At 45.5% G+C, this 19,803-nt stretch overlaps 1 protein-coding gene across 3 annotated transcripts in view; it reads right to left on the bottom strand.

Moving 5' to 3' along the window:
- LOC119970275 (methylthioadenosine phosphorylase) overlaps positions 1 to 19,803 on the bottom strand; it is a 220,040-nt gene that overhangs the window by 37,475 nt on the left and 162,762 nt on the right. For all 3 annotated transcript variants that reach the window (XM_038804632.1, XM_038804631.1, XM_038804633.1), the window contains exons 5-6: positions 19,319 to 19,421; positions 13,183 to 13,422 (exon numbers count right to left, since the gene is read on the bottom strand). In XM_038804632.1, the coding sequence (XP_038660560.1) occupies positions 13,183 to 13,422; positions 19,319 to 19,421 (343 nt within the window). The remainder of the gene's footprint in view (positions 1 to 13,182; positions 13,423 to 19,318; positions 19,422 to 19,803) is intronic.

Below are 19,803 nucleotides of genomic sequence, written 5' to 3'. Positions count from 1 at the left end.
TCGGCCCTGTACATGAATGGTATAACATTTGGGATGTTATTCCCAGGCTCTGGATGACATTTCAGAATAAAGAACACTATTTCACCACCCTGGCAGAGACGGAAGAGTTCTTGTGAGTGAATGGCCCAGACAAAGCAGCAATGAGGAAGATGGAGGGAGAGAAAAGAAAAAGAAAAATTACGGGCATGACCAATTTTTGCGCGGGACTTTACTGCCTCGCTTTGAGCAAGATCACTAGCTCACAGGAAGGAAGGGGTAATGGCAACGGAGCGCAGGAAAGGGTGAAGAGGAGACAGAGTGGACGGCAACTGATTGGGCAGCAAGAGGAGGAAAGATCAGCCCCAGTAGGGGGGGTCACCACACTAGCGGGGAAAGCTAGTGCCAGGAGGTAAGAATGAGAGGGGGCCCTGGCACATCTCCCAGTGGGAAGGCAGCTCCTGGCAGGGGGGAGGGACCACAGGGATAGGGGAGGGGAAGGTGAGGGAGGGGGGGCATGGGGAAGGGTCAAAAGGGGGACAGAGGGGGGAAGGGAGACCATGGGGGGAGCATAATGATAAAGAAGGGAGGGGCTCTAGACTGTCTTCAGCAAGACAGGTTTGGGTTGATGGAACAAGATGGCACCATAAGCAGCCACTTTGGATGGCCCCAAAACAAAGAGAAACCTGGAGTGCAGATGCTTACCCACATGGCATACACATAGTTGGTGGCCATGTTGGCCCTGGACAAAGGGAAACCCTGGAGTGCAAGGCCCCGGCCTCATGGTGAGAACGGCGACCGCGACCATTTTGGATGGTCCCCTGACAAAGGGTAACCCCGGAGTGCAGGGGCACATCCATCAGGTATGTATGGCTGATCCCGCAGGAAAGAGGGGACAGAAAGTCCCCACCAGGATAGTCACCTGGGAAGTCAGGGGACTTAACAGCCCAGTGAAAAGATCCACAGTTTTCGCCCATCGGAGAAGTTTGAAAGCCGACATAGTCTTCCTCGAAGATACACACCTGAGGGAGAAGGACCGACTGTGGGTAAGGAATAGCTGGGTGGGACAGACTTACCATTCCTGCTATGAGACGAGGGTTAGGGGGTAGCCATTCTGACAAGTTAAGAGATGGTGTTCACGGCAACAAAGACGGACACGGATCAAGGAGGACATTACATAATGGTTAGCTGTGTCCTAGATGGGGCACTGGGACGAAACGGAAATTATAAAGACGACTATGGCAGAAATCCCCAACATAGATACGCTCCAACTGATGAGTGGGGGCCAGCTGTCCACCGGGATGCAGGACAAGGTGGTGTCACAGACAGGGGTGGATGAGGGCAGAGTGTCGGAGATTTACAAAGAACTAATGGACTGGGAGGGTGCCCCGATAGGAGTAGTCAAGCGCAAGTGGGAGGAAGAGCTGGGGAGGGAGTTGGAGGCTGGGCTGTGGGGGAGGCTTGCAGGAGAGTGAACGCATCTACTTCATGTGCAAGACTCAGCCGTATTCAATTCAAGGTGGTCCACAGGGCACACATGACGGTGGCTAGGATGAGTAGGTTTTTTGAGGGGGTGGAAGATAGGTGCGGGCAGTGCGAGGGTGGGCCCGCGAATCATGTCCACATGTTTTCGGTATGTCCGAAGCTGGAGGGATGCTGGAGGGATTCTGGCGGAGTTTCACTGACGCGATGTCTGGGGTGTTGAGGGTAAAGGTGGTCCCAAATCTAGAAGTGGTAATCTTTGGAGTGTCGGAAGACCCGGGAGTTCAGGGGGCGTGAGAGGCCGATGTGCTGGCTTTTGCCTCCCTGGCAGCCCAGAGACGGACCTTGCTGGAATGGAGGGACCCCGGGGCCGCCAAAACCGGTGCTGTGATTGAGCAACCTCACAGAATTCATCATGTTGGAAAAGATCAAGTTCGCCTTGAGAGGGACTGTGGAGGGTTCGTCCGGAAATAGAAACCATTTCTCGACTACTGCAAGAATACTTAAGAAGTCAGCGGGCGGCTGAAAAAAAGAAGGTAGTGGAAGTGGAGGGTAGCAGCAGGGAGGGTGGACGGTGGAGTGTCAGATATTTATTTGCTATGTGAATTTCTGTTTGCTCTCTTTCTGGTTGTGGTTTTGTTTGATGTATATATACACAAATGCCTCAATAAAAACTTTTAAAAAAGAAATTAGAGGCTACAAGGCTTGTAGAGACAGGGAAGAGAGGGCGGCTAGGCAGCAACAGGTCGACAGAAAGTACTCTGAGGCCCCGTCCATAGAGCTTCTGGCGGAGAGGAAAAAGCTACAAATGGACTTTAACCTGCGATCCACCAGGAAGGCAGTGCACCAACTCTGCCAGGCACGGGGGCCGTTTTATGAACACGGAGAGAACGATGGCAGCCACCAGGGAAATAGCCCAGGTAACGGACAGTAGGGGCAGACTGGTAGCCGAACCAAAAAAGGTCAACCCAAGCATTTGAGGCCTTCTACCGGGGAGTGTACACCTCCGAGCCACTCGACGGGGACTCGGGGATAAACCGGTTCCTTGATGGCCTGGGTATGCCAATTGTGGATGATGACTGATGAGGAAGCTGGGAGCACCAATAGGACTGGGAGAGGTCATAGAGAGTATCAACTCCATGCAAGCGGGGAAGGCGCCGGGACCCGATGGGTTCCCGGCGGCCATCTGCAAAGGATTTGCACCGGCTCTCACCCCGCACCTGCGGAGATAGTCGCAGAGACACTCGCAAGGGGCACTGTGCCTCCAACACAGGCCACCATATCACTGATAAAGACCTGATAGAATGTGGATCATACAGATCCATTTTGCTGCTCAATGTGGATCGAAAATACTTGCAAAAGTCCTGGCCAGAAGACTGGAGAACTGCGTGCCAGAGGTGGTCAGGGAGGACCAGACAGGTTTTGTCAAGGGTTGATAGCTAGCTGCAAACATCAGATGGCTGCTGAATGTGACACTGACCAGGGGCGGGATTCTCCGACACCCTGCTGGGCCAGAGAATCGCCGAGGGGCGGCGTGAATCCCGCCCCGCTGCCAGATTCTCCGAAGCTGGTTTTTCGGCGGGGACAGGAATTGCGCCGTGCCAGTCGGGTACTGTTGCCAGCGCCCCCCCCCCCCCTGCGGTTCTCCAGCCTGCGATGGGCCGAGGCGGGTCACGCCGGCGTGAAATACACCAGGTCCTTACCGGCGGGACCTTGCTCTGCGGACAGCCTGCGGAATCCACGAGGGGGGGGGGGGGGGGGGGGAATGTCTCCCATTTAAAATAGCGCAAAACAAATGCTGCTACCTGGGAATTCAGATAGCCCACAATTGGACATGGATCCAGTCTGGTGGAGGAAGTAAAAAAGGATCTACAGAGGTGGGATGCACTCCTGCTCTCCCTGGCGGGAAGGGTGAAGATGATCAAGATGAATGTACTGCCCAGGTTCCTCTTCCTGTTTGATCCAGACTGATCTTCATCCCAAAGCCTTTTCCCAAAAAAACAGACAAAATAATTATGGCGTTTATGTGGGGGGGGTGAAAAATCCAAGAATCCCTACGACAACACTGCAAAGGAGAACAAGCATGGGCGGCCTGCCCCTCCCGAACTTGTAATACTATCATTGGGCAGCCACACCTGAGAGAGTAAGGGGTTGGGTAAAGGAACCAAACAAGGAATGGGTGAGAATGGAGGAGTTATCCTGCATTGGAACGATCCTCCGAGTCCTCGCCACGACAGCGCTCCCATCCCTGCCGGCAAATTACTCAACCGACCCAGTGGTAGGAGCAACACTATATCCTGGAAGCAGATGAGATAGCACTTTGGTCTGACCGAAATGCCCACCATGGCCCCCATCTAGAGCAATGACAGGTTTCCACCAGCCATGTTGGACGCCACTTTTAAGAGGTCGAGACAGGATGCGAGAGTGGGGGGGTGGGACGCTCGCGGTTAGGGACTTCCACACAGGGTACAGACTTGCGACCTTGGAAGAACTGACGGAGAGACTGGAACTACCAAATGGACAGGAACTCCCACATTTCCAAATCAAAATCCTTCTCCGCAAGGAGACGACGAGGTACCATAGGGTTCCGAGAGACTTTGAAGGGGTAATCAAGATGAGGGTAGTGCGGTCGACGTTGTCAACATAGACTTTAGCGAGGCCTTTGACAAGGTACCACATGGTAGGTTGTTGCAAAAGGTTAAATCTCACGGAATCCAGGGTGAGATACCCAATTGGATACAAAATTGGCTTGGCGACTGAAGCCAAAGGGTGGTTGTGGTGGGTTATTTTTCAAACTGGAGGCCTGTGACCAGCGGTGTGCCTCAGCGATCGGTGCTGGGTCCACTGTTATTTGTGATATATATATATATATAAATTATTTGAATGAGAATGTAGGAGGCATGGTTAGTAAGTTTGTAGATGACACCAAGATTGGTGGCATAGTGGATAGTGAAGAAAGTTATATAAGATTGCAACAGGATCTTGACCAATTGGGTCCGTGGGCCGATGAATGGCAGATGGAGTTTAATTTGGATAAATGTGAGGTGATGCATTTTGGTCGATCAAATCAGGGCAGGACCTATTCAGTTAATGTAGGGAGTTGTGGAGAATTACAGAACAGAGATCTAGGAATACAGGTTCATAGCAGGTGGACAGGGTGGTGAAGAAGGCATTCAGCATGCTAGGTGTTATTGGTCAAAATATTGAATACAGGAGTTGGGACGTCTTGTTCATAGAATCATAGAATTTACAGTGCAGGAGGCCAATCGGCCCATCGGTTCTGCACCGGCCCTTGGAAAGTGCACCCCACTTAGGCCCACAACTCCACCTTATCGCTGTAACCCCACCTAACCTTTTTTGGACACTAAGGGCAATTTATCATGGCCAATCCACCTAACCTGCACATCTTTGGACTGTGGCAGGAAACCGGAGCACCTGGAGGAAACCCATGCAAACACGGGGAAAACATGCAGCCTCCGCACAGAGAGTGACCCAAGCTGTGAATCGAACCTGAGACCCTGGAGCTGTGCTACCATGTCGCCCTGTTAAGTTGTACAAGACATTGGCAAGACCACACATGGAATACCGTATTCAGTTCTGGTTACCCTATTATCGGAAGGATATTATTAAACTAGAAAGAGTGAAGAGATTTACGAGGATGCCACCAGGACTGATGGTCTGAGTTGTAAGGAGAGGCTGGATAGGCTGGGACTTTTTTCCCTGGAGTGTAGGAGGCTCAGGGAAGATCTTATAAAGGTCTATAAAATAATGAGGAGCATAATCTTTTCCGAAAGGTGGAGGAGTCTAGAACTAGAGGGCATAGGTTTAAGGTAAGAAGAGAGATACAAAAGAGACCAGAGGATAATTTTCTTCACACAGAGGGTGATGAGCATCTGCAACAGGCTGCCAGAGGCAGTGGTAGAGGCGGGTATAATTTTGTCCTTTAAAAAGTAGTTCGACAGTTACATGGGCAGGGTGGTATAGAGGGTTATGGGCCAAATGCAGGCAAGTGGGACTAGCTTAGAGATAGAAACTGGGTGGCATGGACCAGCTGGGCCGAAGGGCCTGTTTCCATGCTGTAAACATCTATGACTCTATACAATTTTGGAGGACTCACTGGACATGGACAGGGTGAAAAAGGGGCACCGCGGGGCTTTTACAGACGACTTTTAGAAAGGACACGCTCCCAACTGGACAGAACAAGGGATAAGTGGGAGGAAGAGTTAGAGAAAACTGTGGAGCGAAGCACTTAGCAGGGCCAAACCCACCTCCTCTTGCGCAAGTCTAAACCTCATGCAGTTTAAAGTGGTGCACAGAGCACACCTGACAAGAATCCGAATGAGCAGGTTCTTCCCGGAGGTGAAGGACAAATGCGAATGATGCCAGGGAGGCCTGGACAAACCATGCCCACATGTTGTGGGCCTGCCCCGGACTTGTTGGATTTTGGACAGCCTTCTTCGAGGCAATGTCCAAGCTTGTGGGGGTGAGAGTGGAGCCGTGCCCGAGAGTGGCAGTCTTTGGGGTATTGGACCAGCTAGAACCTCATATGGGGAAGAGGGCCGACGCACTTGCATTTGCTTCTCTAATTGAATGAGGAAGAATCCTGCTCCGCTGGTGGTCAGCAGCACCACCCACAACTGCAGACTGGCTGGCAGACCTATTGGAATTACTCCACCTGAAGAAAATCGAGTACACCATCTGAGGGTACGACGAGAGCTTCCACAAAGCATGGGGGCCATTCATCAGCCTGTTCCAAGACCTGTTCGAAGCCAACAACGGATAGAATGGGGCGAGGGGGCGGGACACACACAGCAGGAACCTCTAAGGCCATAGAAAGCAGACAGGAACGTGGGGGGGTTCGACAATGGGGAGGGGGTTGGCATGGGGGAAAGATGGGAAGGGCCTAGGTTAGGATTCAGAGAATGCAGAAAAGGGGGAGGGGGAGAGTGGGGCGGGAGGAGGGGGGGGGGGGCGAAAAGGAACAATCATAGAATTTACAATGTGTAAATTGTAAATTATAACCGTTTCATCCATTTCTTGTTGAGTGTAAAAATGCGAACTTTAATTAAAATATTTATGAAAAAAAAAGAATCCAGCTGAGTTGTCATATCTAGCCCAAGTCTCTGACTCGGCCCAGGGTCAGAGACTTTACTGAGAGTCTCAGGCAGCAGGGATTCAGCCGAAGGGAAGTTTAAACTTCTCGAGCAATTCCCACGTGTCAGGACTTACTCAACATCTGGAAGTGCATTTTTCATCTTAAGTCTGGTATAGTCTGGACTATCAAGAGACCAGATAATTTGGGCCATTTAATTGGAATAGATTTACACAAAACACTAACAGCAGCAGTAATTTCTGGCAAAATCTCTCAGTTTTCACCTGCTTCCTAATCTAGATATGCTACTGGATAGCAAGTACCCATTGGTCTGTACTGCATCCCCCTGCACTCCCTCTACTGGCCATTTAAGTTGATTTCTCTTAACTGACTGCCTTTTATCCAAACTACAACAGGGCCCATCAATTGTCAGAACTGTGTGTATAAGATGTTACAGTTTGAATGAATCATAAACAATTCATGTGGTAATTGTGAATCTGATATTTAAAAAAATCCTTGCTCAGCATCTGATGTCAGTATAATATTGTATTCAACAAGAGACGTCTAGTGGCATTACAGCACTGAAGATCATAGAATCATAGAATTTACAGTGCAGAAGGAGGCCGTTCGGCCCATCGAGTTTGCACCAGCCCCAGGAAAGAGCCCACACCTCCACCTTATCCCTGTAACCCAGTAACCCCACCTAAAAGTTTTTGGACACTAAGGGAAATTTATCATGGCCAATCCACCTAACCTGCGCATCTTGGGACTGATGATAGCACAATGATCAGGATTTTTTCATCATTGTTTTTGCCTTGCCTGAAGTATTAAAATGTTATGTACTCCCATTTTGTAAAATGTGTGACAATACTACAGCAGCACAGTGAAAGGTAATTATCAGAAATACAGAAAACTAAGTATATTAACCATCGTGACAAGGAAGATACTGGGATAAATTGATCATTTTGAATAGCATGTGAGCATAAATGACAATTTAATGTCACAAATTACTAACAATTGAGACGCATTGAGAGAGAAAAGAATCTTGAATTTTAGTCACTGGTTAGTATAAGGCACTCCTATAATCAGTAACCAGCCAGTACAAAAATACAATCCCACTGGTAAAATCCTGTCATCCATAACCAGTTAGGATAACTATTTTTGCTGGCAACATCCAGTTTGTATAATTACCCAAGCTATTACTGTAAACACCCTTGATGGAAGTTTCTGATCAATGTAAATGGCCACAATGCCAACCCTGGGTTCCCTTGGCTATTACCAATTAGTGTAAATTTCTCTGCTGACTATTGCTGGCTCGTGCAAACATGCCCACTGAGAGTACCCCTTAGAGTAAACATACTCACTAGCAGTAATCATCAAGGTAAAAATACTCACCAGCAGTAACCATTACTGTAAATATACCCACTGGCAGTAGCCATTCATGTTAATATATCCTCCGAAGTAGCCAACAATGTAAATTAACCTACTGGCATCAGCCATTTTTTATATAAACCTGCTGGCATTAGCCATTTTCCATATAAACCTGCTGTCATTCACCATTGATGTATATAATCCTGCTGGTATTAGCCAATGTTGTATATAAACCTGCTGGCATTCGCCATTGTTGTATATAAACCTGCTGGTATTAGCCAATATTCAATATAAATCTGCTGGCATTCGCCATTGTTGTATATAAACCTGCTGGTATTAGCCAATATTCAATATAAATCTGCTGGCATTAGCCATTGTTGTATGTAACCCTGCTGGCATCAGCTATTGTTGAATATAAACCTGCTGGCATCAGCTATTGTTGTATATAAACCTGCTGGTATTAGCCAATGTTGTATATAAACCTGCTAGCATCAGCTATTGTTCTATATAAACCTGCTGGAATTAGCCATTGGTATAAATATACGAGTCGTTGTCATGATGATAGCTACGTGTGTGTAAACGTGACTATCAGATACGTTGCGGTACCTGGATAAGATACAGTAAGGTACCCTCTATATTACATAAGGGGTCACCTGACCTGAGGTGGAAGGTCAGATAGTAGATCATCATCATAGAATTTACAGTGCAGAAGAGAATTTACAGTGCAGAAGGAGGCCATTTGGCCCATCGAGTCTGCACCGGCCCTTGGAAAGAGCGCCCTACCTAAGCCCACACCTCCACCTTATCCCCGTAACCCCACCTAACCTTTTTAGACACGAAGAGCAATTTAGCATGGCCAATCCACCTAACTCAATACTGTACTCAAAGTGAAACATTAGTCTAAAGAAGGCATGCTCCAACCCTAGCTCCTTGCTACTTACAGCACTTCAATCCTTACAATTCGACCCACAAAACCCAGGTGGTTGTCTTTTTTTAAATTCATTTTTTTTAACAGGATGTGGGCATCACATGTTAGGCATTATTGCCCATCCCTTGTTGCCCTTCAGAAGGTGATGGTGAGCTGTTTTCTTGAACTGCTGCAGTCCATGTAGTGTAGGTAGAAACATAGAAATGTAGAAAATAGAAGCAGGAGGAGGCCATTCGGCCCTTCAAGCCTGCTCCGCCATTCATTGTGACCATGGCTGATCATCAAGTACTATACCCTGATCCCACACGCGTTGGCTAGTTTTCACTCGTAGTCCAGGGATTCTAAGTTAGAGACAGGGCTAAAACATTATCCTTGCAATGCTAAATAGTTACCATATTTAAATTTCATGGGCTTTTGTAAAGCAGTTTTCTGAGGGTTGCTGCCTCAATTGGGTGGAGTAATCTTACATTAGGATACCAGGACCTGTTACTATTAGTATTTTGAGATGCGTGGAAACTAATGGGGATATTGATTCAATTGATTTGTGGCCCGTGTAGTTCCACAGGCAACTACAGTAGGACCTAATGAATTAGCACATAAAGTCACAAAGTGGACACTTTTGGCCGAAGGCACTCTTGTATAACATACCTTACTTTGAAGAATCGAGAACAGCTACCAAGTGACCTGGAATAAGGCATTGACTAATTCAGTAGAACATTAGGATTTCTTGAAACAGAAAAACATTAGACCCAACTAATCTGTCCCTTTTTGATAAGTCAAAATAGCATGCCACTGAATGGTGAAATTTGTATTCATGTACTAATATTGTACAGTGTAATTTCAAGGTCACATAGCTTTTCTAATTTAAGTGAAGCCATTGGGAGGGAGTGTACAATGGAGATAAGATTCTTTCATCAAAAGAAAGGGTAAAAATCAGAACAGAAGTCAATTCACTGTACTGTGGCAGAGCAGTAATTACAAGCCAAATATTGTTGCTACAGGAGACAGATTTGCCTGTCAACTTCTTGTGTTACCAATGGTGTATCTGTTGAAGCGTATTCTAAAGAGATAATCCAAGCCAAATAAAAGCTAAATTGGTATAAACTTTATTTTGAAACTGTTTTGGCCTCAACAAGAAAGCACGCTCCTAACTCTCTGAAAAATACATATCGTCTCACAATCAAACGTCCTGTAGTAAATGTGAAAGTGTGCAATCAGGATGATTTTGTTTGATTCTTTCACAGGACAGGGGCACGCTGCCGAGGAAGCATTTTTATTGTCCATCCCCTGATACTAAGTTACTGTATTTGCTTTAGTTGCCAGCACTAATCTACAAAATGGATGATTGCTATGAATTTACAACTGACTCCTGTTACATGTTATTACTGGCTCACATAGTGTTAAGATGCTGGATTCAGCACTAACATTTCAACCATTAACAGTAGTTGGACACAAGAAATATTTAGATTTAGCACCTCACATTGTTATAATAAAGTATGTAAAACAACACAGATGGGAAGGACAGCTGGCAGTAACTATTGCTGTAAGTATACCCATTGGCATTAACAATTTGCGAAAATATTGTTGCTATCAGTCATCGCTAGTGGAAATATACCCACTGGTCTTCATTATTACTGTACATATACCCACTGGAATTAGCTACTGGTGTAAATAAACCAACTGGTTTTAGCCATTCGGGTAAATGTACCGACTGGCAGTGACCATTCAGGTACATATATCCAATAGTATTAGCTAGGGCTGGTTTAGCTCACTAGGCTAAATCGCTGGCTTTTAAGGCAGACCAAGCAGGCCAGCAGCACGGTTCGATTCCTGTACCAGCCTCACCGGACAGGCGCTGGAATGTGGCGACCAGGGGCTTTTCACAGTAACTTCACTGAAGCCTACTCGTGACAATAAAGCGATTTACATTTTTCATTTTCATACCCACTGGTATTCACCATGAGTGTAAATATACTTGCTGACAGCAACACTTACTATAAATATTTGCACTATCAGTAGCCATTCATGTAAATATACCCACTGGTGGTAGCCATGGGTGTAAATCAACCTACTAGCACTGACCATTAGCATAGATACACCAATGGTTACTACCAGCAGGTATGAAAATACCCAGTGGCAGCACACATGGGTATAACTATATCTGCTGGCAGGACCTGATATAACCATACCCTCTGGCAGTGGCTAAGTGTGTAAATATATCCACGCGCAGTTTCAGTGCAAATAACTCCACCAGCAATAACACCATATCAGCTCGCTGTAAATATTACTGCTACCAATGGTAATGTCAAGATATTTTCTGGCAGTACCCGGTTAGTATAAATATATCAAGCAGTGGTTATAGGTTGTGCAAATATCCCTTCTAGCCATACCAGGTCACCGTAAGTGCCTTCACTGGCAGTTCCCAGCTTGTGTTAATATTGGTGATTTAAGATACTTGTAATAAGGTACTCATCCTACATTTGAACTTTAACTGTCAGGTCTGCCTTAAACCCCCCCCCCCCCCCCCCCCCCCCCCACCCCACCCCACACACAGAAGGCTAGTATTGCTTTTAACTAGTGATATAAACTGAATTATAAGTTATTAACACAAACGAAGAGCAGGCCATTTGGCCCCTTGAGTCTCCTCCGCCATTTAATAAGGTCATGGCTGATCTGATAGTAACCTCAAACCTGCATCCTATCCTGCCCACCCCCCCGATAACCTATCACCCTCCTGCTTACCCAGAATCTATCCACCACTGCCTTAAAAACATTCAAATACTCTGCTTCCTCCACCTTTCCAGGAAGAGTTCCAAAGGCTCATGACCCTCTAAGACAAAAAGTTCCACCTCATCTCCGTTTTAAATGGGCAATCCTTTATTCACTTAGGAAAGGTTTAGCAGTAAGATTTTATTGATTATGGCATTTTTTCTGGCAGCCTTCTGTGTCACGAGATAATGGTTTTGATTACTACATTTGATTACTCAAGGTTTTTTTGAATTCTGCATGCAATGCAGAAAAATAACTCAATATCTTTCACCTTCCTGTCTAATTGTGTTGCACAAAGTTGGAACAGAATGACCTATTATTGTCTGTCTCCGTAAAATAATGAAAACACTGTTCCCACTACGGTAAGCCAAACAGATCCAACGATTCCAGTTTGTCTTCCGGGATGAGTTGAATTAGCAGATCTCAAATAGGGAAGCTGTTGGGGTACTATAGATGGCCTATAGGGATGGGAAGGAATAAAACATCCCTGTTTCGGCCGCCCACTGTTTTCCTGTCACATGCTCATGTGCAGATTTCCGGTATCAGTTTTAATGCACTGGACAGTCAACGAACCAAAACTTACTGTCAATATGAAGAAGATACTGAAATTCCAGAGGAGTGTTTAGCACCTTCAGTAAAAAAGGAGTAATACTTCAAAAGTAAATTGCATAAAGCATTATACAACGTTAACATGTTTCAGGATAAAAGCAATATTGATGCGATTTTACCTTAATGCCTCAAAACATTTCAGTCTTATAATATGCTGCAGTCTTGAGTCCTATCTGAAAACAGCATAAATATTACTATGCTCCTTCTGGCTACACTTTGTTTCTGATAGTATGAAGAAAAATATATAGCAGCATTTATTTATCATTCAACAACACAGATGAGCATGTAAATACTTAGATTCAGAATCATTTAACTGAAATGCTGAACAGATTCTGAAAGCCCGGCCTGAGGCTGATATTCTGGAAAATAATCTCTGGTTTTGATGAAGTCACCTTAATATAAAAATGAAGTCTGGAAAACAGAGATTCAAAAGCAAAATACTGCGGATGCTCGAAAACCGAGATAAACAAAGAAAATGCTGGAAACACACAGTGGGCTTGGTCACATCTGCGGAGAGAAAAACACTAATCGTGTTTCCCTCTCCACAGATGCTACTGGACCTGCTAAGTATTTCCAGCATTTTCTGTGTTTTCTTGGTCTAAAAGCGTTTTAAACTATCGTCAGAAATACAAGGTATTCTTCACATAACTTACCTGCTATCTTTTCCCCCACCACTGTTATCAAAAAGGTTAGTAAGTAGTCTTACAACACCAGGTTAAAGTCCAACAGGTTTGTTTCAAATCACTAGCATTCGGAGCACTGCTCCTTCCTCAGGTGAATGAAGAGGTAGGTTCCAGAAACATATATATAGACAAAGTCAACGAAGCAAGACGATACTTTGAATGCGAGTCTTTGCAGGTAATTAAGTCTTTACAGGTCCAAATGGAGCAAAAAGGTTATTCTGCATATATATTTTATTAATGTGCTCATTGATGTAAAATAATAATGTACTAACCGCCTCCTCATGCTCCTTCCAGCAGTCGTAATCAGTTGCCATGGCAATGCTAGCATAGCAAATACCTGCTTCTTTGGCCAGTGCCACCTCAGGAACAGTGGTCATGTTGATGACATCACCTTGCCACTGACGAAACATCAGACTCTCAGCTCGCGAGGAGAAGCGGGGTCCTTCAATTGTAACCATGGTCCCCTTTGCATGGTGTTTAATTCCCAGCTTCTTTACAACATCTAACAACACCTTTAATTCAAATGGATAAACGCAATGAGATAATAATAATCTTTATTAGTGTCACAAGTAGGCTTACATTAACACTGCAATGAAGTTACTGTGAAAATCCGCTAGTCGCAACGCTATGGCGTCTGTGCGGGTACACTGAGGGAGAATTCAGAATGTCCAATTCACCTAACAAGCATGTCTTTCGGGACATGTGGGAGGAAACCGGAGCACCCGGAGGAAACCCACGCAGGCACTGGGGAGAACGTTCAGACTCCGCACAGACAGGGACCTAAGCCTGGCGCTGTGAAGCAGCAGTGCTAACCACTGTGCTACCGTGCCACCAGTTAAGGATCCTCACTCATCAACAATACTGATAAAGAGCACATTTTCAAAGTCTAAATGAAACTCGATGCAAAAGCCCAAATACAAGCATTTTTGCGACCAAATACAGGATTCCATGTTCAACAGGTCTCTGTGTCAACAAAATTATATATGAAAGAGGGTGCAGTTGAAGTAATGATAAGTGCAGTGGGTCCAAGATGTGCTGCCATTGTCAGAGGAACACTGTACCAGTTCCTTGTGATCACTAAATCATTACAGCGCAGAAGGAGGCCATTTGGTCTACGCTGTTTGCACCTTCAATTGATGGCAATTGAAACTGTTCTACTTCCCATCATATTTAAAATAATGCCTTTTTATACAGGCCGAACTTCGACAGATTAACTCAAAACCCAGTTCCATGGCAGTGTTGGAACAATGGCCCAGATCTTCCAGTCTGCGAATGCATCCCAGAAGATGCACTATGGGACCCCTCGGATGTCCCAGTGCCAGAATTCCATGAGAAATTCCCCTGCTCCCTGGGACCCACCAAAACTTTGAATTAGAGACAGAGGGCGTAATGACAGAGTGGTGTTGCACCAGGTGCGAATCCAAGCCAGCCAGCTATATTGCGGGAGAGTCCGAAATTGGGAACCGTGCTGGATGCCGCCCGTTTTCCGGTCTAACCAGCCTGCTCCCGTTGGTGATATCTGGATCCTGCTGCGGCATGTGAGAAACTAATAATCACCAATTAAGGCTCCATTCCATTGACGGCAAAGACACCTTTTCTAATGGCATCCCGTGATCTAACTGGATCACCAGTGAGCAGTCAAGCGGGCACCCTTTAGCATATCTATTTAAAAATGTGAAGCTAGCGCACTGGCTGCTGTGGGGATTGGAAGAAGTGAGTAGCCATCTTGGAAACTGGGTGATTAGCCCGGGGGCACTGGACTGCTGCCCCAGTTCTCGGGGGGCAAGAGAATGGCACAGGTGGGATGGGTCAGCCGCCATTGGTGGGGCGGATAGTCCCTGGGCTAGGGAGGGGGCCGATGGGCTCCACTCCCGCGGGTCCGACTTGCAATCACTCCAGATCGTGTATACCCATACCAGGGGCAATGTCAGCTTCTGCATGTCCATCCCACCTAACACTTCCAAGACAGAGCTCTGACTTGGTCAGATGGTGAAGGGCACTTTAACTCCAGGTGAATCAGCCGGCGGGACAGTAATTTCCGTGGTGCATCATCACCATCCCTAATTGACGTTACATACCGGTAGCTGTCTTGCCGGGACAGCTGTCGAGAAACACCCAGCAATTCCCACTCACTACCGCACTTAGAAACATTTCTGTTACATCGCACCTAGACACTTTGGACAATTCTGACTTACTCACCTGGATCGTTACCCAGGTAGTGGCAATAGGCATCTGGAACCTTGGGACCAACGGTCCATCTCCTTAACTAATTAAAGTTAAGGATTGTTAAGGAAACAAATGTATGACGGAGAAGGATATTGATGAACTGGAGTCAAATAAGGGATAGAAAGAGTAATAAATAGGTGAAGGGAAGCTCGGATGGAGATAGAGAAAAAGGGAGATATAACAGAAAATTATGTTTCAATTTTAATAACCTCTAAAAATGTATTAGCTGCAGGATCGAGACTCCACAGGTACAAATGTTCCCTTTCTGGCCAGAGACTGAGTGGCATTACAGCAATACAAATCTCGTCAACTGGGGTCCTTCCATAGAATCATAGATTTTGTACAGTGCAGAAGGAGGCCATTTGGCCCATCGAGTCTGCTCCGACCTTCTGATAGGGCACCCTACCGACGCTCATTCCCACACCCTATCCCCGTAACCCCAGTTAGGGGCAATTTAGCACAACCAATCCACCTAACCTGCACATCTTTGGACTGTGGGAGGAAACCAGAGGATCCGGAGAAGACCCACGCAGACACAGGGAGAAAGTACAAACTCTGCACAGACAGTCACCTGAGGCTGGAATTGAACCCGGGTCTGTGGTGCTGTGAGGCAGCAGTGCTAACCACTATGTTGGGGCCTCAACTCTTTAGAATTCATGTAAATTATTTGGATAGTATGATTTCTGTATTAGGTGATGACAGTGAATTGTGAAGAGGACATCGGGAGGCTACAGAAGGACATACGTAGGTTAGTTGAGTGGGCAAAGATCTGGGAAAATTGTGAGGTTATTCATTATGGCAGGACAAATAAAAAGAAAAGCATATTATCTATATGCTGAGAGATTGCAGAGCTCGAAGATGCAGAGGGATCTGGGTGTCCTAGTGTATGAATTGCAGATGGTTACTTTGCAGGTACAGCAAGTAATTAGGAAAGCTAATCGAGTGTAATCATTTGTTGCAATTGGTATTTAATACAAAGGTATGAAAAATGAAAAAAATGAAAATCGCTTATTGTCACAAGTAGGCTTCAAATGAAGTTACTGTGAAAAGCCCCTAGTCGCCACATTCTGGTGCCTGTCCGGGAGGCTGGTAGGGAGGTTATGTCTGAGTTGTACAGGGCATCGGTGTGACCACATTTGGAGCATTTTGTACAGTATTGGTCACCTTATTTGAGGAAAGATGTAATGCAGCAGTTCAGAGAAGGTTTGCTAGATTAATATTTGGAATGGGCAAGTTGTGTTTTGAGAAACGGTTGAGAGGCTTGGCTTGTAACCGTTGGAGTTTAGAAGAGTAAGAGGCGATTTGATTGAAACATCTAAGATCCTGAGGGGCATTGACAGGAAGGGGAGGATGCTTCCTCTAGTGGGAGAATGTACAGCTTGAGGTCACTGTTTCAAAATAAGGGGGCACCCATTTAGGACAGGGAATTTTCTTCCTTAAAAGGTGGTTGAGGCAGAGTCCTTGAATATCTTTAAGGCAGGAGAAGATAGATTCTTGCTAAGCAAGGGGGTGAAAACGCACGATAGGCAGGAATGTGAAATTAAGATTAAAATCAGATCAGCCAAGATCTTATTGAATGGCGGAGCAAGCTCCAGAGACTTGCTCCTAATTCATATGTGTGTATGCACATGACAAGTTAGTCAGCATCTATTAAAGGAAACATAATATTGATATTTCAGGTACATATGCATCAGAATTATTTTTTTAAAATTATTTTACAGGATGTGGACATCGCTGGTTAGGGCCAGCATTTATTGCCCATCCTTAGTTGCCCTTCAGAAGGTGATGGTGATGTATGAGGAACTGATGAAGTGGGAAGGGATCCCAATTGGGGAGGTGAAGAGGAAGTGGGAGGAAGAGTTGGGAGGGGAGCTGGAAGTCGGGATATGGGAGAAGGCCCCCGAGGAGACTCAATGCATCCTCGTTGTGTGCCAGGCTCAGCTTGATTTAGGTCAAAGTGGTCCACTGGGCTCATATGACTGTGGCCCAGATGAGTAGCTTTTTTGAGGAGGTGGGGGGCAGATGTGGGCAGTCCGGCGAATCATGTACATAAGTTTTGGGCTTGTCCGAAGCTGAGGGGATTTTGGCAGGGATTCTCAGATGTCGTGTTGGAGGTCCTGGAAGGGAGGGTGACTCCGAGTCCAGAGGTGGCAATATTTGGAGTGTTGGAAGATTCGGGAGCCCGGGGGTGGGCGGCGATTACCTCCCTGGTGACCCAGAGATGGATTTTGCTGGGATGGAGGGACTCGGAGCCTCCTAAGTCGGGGGTGTGGGTCAGCGATATGGCAGGGTTTCTTAGGCTAGAAAAGATTAAGTTCGCCTTAAGGGTTTCATTACAGGGGTTCGCTCGGAGGTGGCAGCCTTTCATCAATTTCTTTAAGGAAAACTGACCGTCAGCAGGAGGGGGTGGGAAATGGGGGGGTGGGGGAAAGGGGAAGCATGCAAGTGAAGAATAAGAGTAGGGAATCTAATATATGGGTAGCTAGGAGTTAGGGTGGGGGGAAGTTGGGCATGTTATTGTGGGGTTTCTGCGTGTGCTGGACCGCTCTGTTTAGAATGTTACAATTATGATAAATGCCTCAATAAAATATTTTCTAAAAAAAAAAGGTGGTGGTGTGCTGCCTTCTTGAATTGTTGCAGTCCCTAAGGTGTAGGCACACCTACTGTGCTGTTAAGGAGGGAGTTCCAAGACTCTGCACCAGCGACAGAACGGCGATATATTTCCAAGTCAGGGTAGTGAGTGACTTGGAGGGAAACCTCCAGGTGGGTAGGGTTCCAGGTATCTGCTGCTCTTGTCCTTCTAGATGGTAGAGTTTTTGTATTTGGAAAGTTCTGTCTAACAAACCTTGGAGAGTTACTGCAGTGCATCTTGTAGATGGTCCACACGGCTACCACTGTTCGTCAGTGGTGGAAGGTGGAAGTGGGACCAATCAAGCGGGCTGCTTTGTTCTGGATGATGTTGAGCTTCTTGAGTGCTGTTGGAGCTACACCCATCCAGGCAAGTGGAGAGTATTCCATTACACCCCTGTCTTGTTATAGATGATGGACAGGCTTTGGGAGTCAGGAAGTGAGTCATTCGCCATAGGATTTCTAGCCTTTGACCTGCCCTAGTAGCCATAGTATTAATATGGCTAGTCCAGTTCAGTTTCTGATCAATGGTAACCCCCAGGATGTTGATTGTGGGTGATTCAACGATGGTACACAATTGTTAATTTCAATGAAAGGGATACGGCCAGAACGTTAACTGGTGGCTTTCCTTTACATATTCAGGCTAACCTACTGTGCATTTCCAACATTTTCTTCATTATTCCAATTTTTATTTCAGATTTCCAAGATTTGTAATTGTCTGTCTTTTAGATTTGTATTAACTGTTGAGAATTGAATTTGTACTGTTTGCAATGGAAGGGCCCACTTAAGCTGCAAGGCCTTAAAATACATTAAAATAGACAACCAAACAAAGTTAGATCCAGTGATTTCAGCTCCTACTGCCTGGTCTGCATACACACCAAACATAACGTAGCATAGAGCAGACTTTCTAGGAGGTTACACGATATACAAACAGGAGGATCAGACAAATAATTAAGAGAACTGCGATGTTGTCACCCAATCCACCAACAAATATCCTCAAAATGTTCTCGGAGAGAACCATTTTTTTTTTGTTAAACATAAACAGAATTTAGCGTAATGACAAATATATTAAATAACAAAACATAGAGTGGAGTGTTTTGTTCGTCCATTTCAGAGGGCAGCTAAGAGTCAGAAACATTGTTCTGGCACTGAGGTCACATAAGGAAGGCAGTTTTCCTTCACTAAATGATGACTTCATGATCACTTTTTACCGATGCACCTTTTTAAAACTTTCTCGATTGTAAAAACTGAATGCAAATTATCGAATTGCCGTGGTGATATTTAAACTCCAGATTATCTGGACAGATAGTCCAGTAATATATTACAACACTACTATATCCATAACCCTATTTAAATGTAATTGGTTTGAAAAGGTTTCAGCAGAAACTATACTTTGAAGTCTTCTTGAAAGATGTGAGCCCGCCTTCACTTTGGACAGGTAGGTTTGTCTACTTTGCTTAGTCAGGGGATTCCGTGGAATAAGGATGATATTACACATTCAAATTTGGTCTGTGCAAGATACCTGTTGGTCCTAACGCATGATTCTGTACTCACCTCTCTAGTTTTCTGACAGAATGGGTCAGCCATTGGAATGTGACAAACTCCAACCGGACTGGCTGAACTGCCATCATAGAACGTTTGATGCCTCTTTGTTGTTCTGTGATTGAATGAAACAAAATTACATTATAGAAATTCACAGATCACCTGTGTTACTGAGAGCTGGAAAATTGAACATAGTAAAAGTATTCGCTTAGAAAACAACTGATGAAATGGTCCATGTCCATTTTATGTGACATCTTGTGCATAGTAGCAACGTCAAAGGAAATCAGAATATCCCCATTGCCTGCTCTCCAACTGAACCATACAAATCTCCTCTGCTGTCACTTTCTCCACTGTCACTAATATAGTCCTTTGAATGAGTAGTTAAACAAAGGTCTTCCCACCTTTTCTGTTATTTAAGATCCCATAGAAATGGTTGAAAGAAAAACATCATTAAGATCTGTTGTCCGGGACAATATTCCTCCCTCAGCAAAAGTTAT

Source organism: Scyliorhinus canicula, chromosome 8 (genome assembly GCF_902713615.1).
Source record: "Scyliorhinus canicula chromosome 8, sScyCan1.1, whole genome shotgun sequence".
In the NCBI taxonomy this organism is placed as follows: Eukaryota; Metazoa; Chordata; class Chondrichthyes; order Carcharhiniformes; family Scyliorhinidae; genus Scyliorhinus; species Scyliorhinus canicula.
This window is presented reverse-complemented; position numbering and strand designations above follow the sequence as displayed.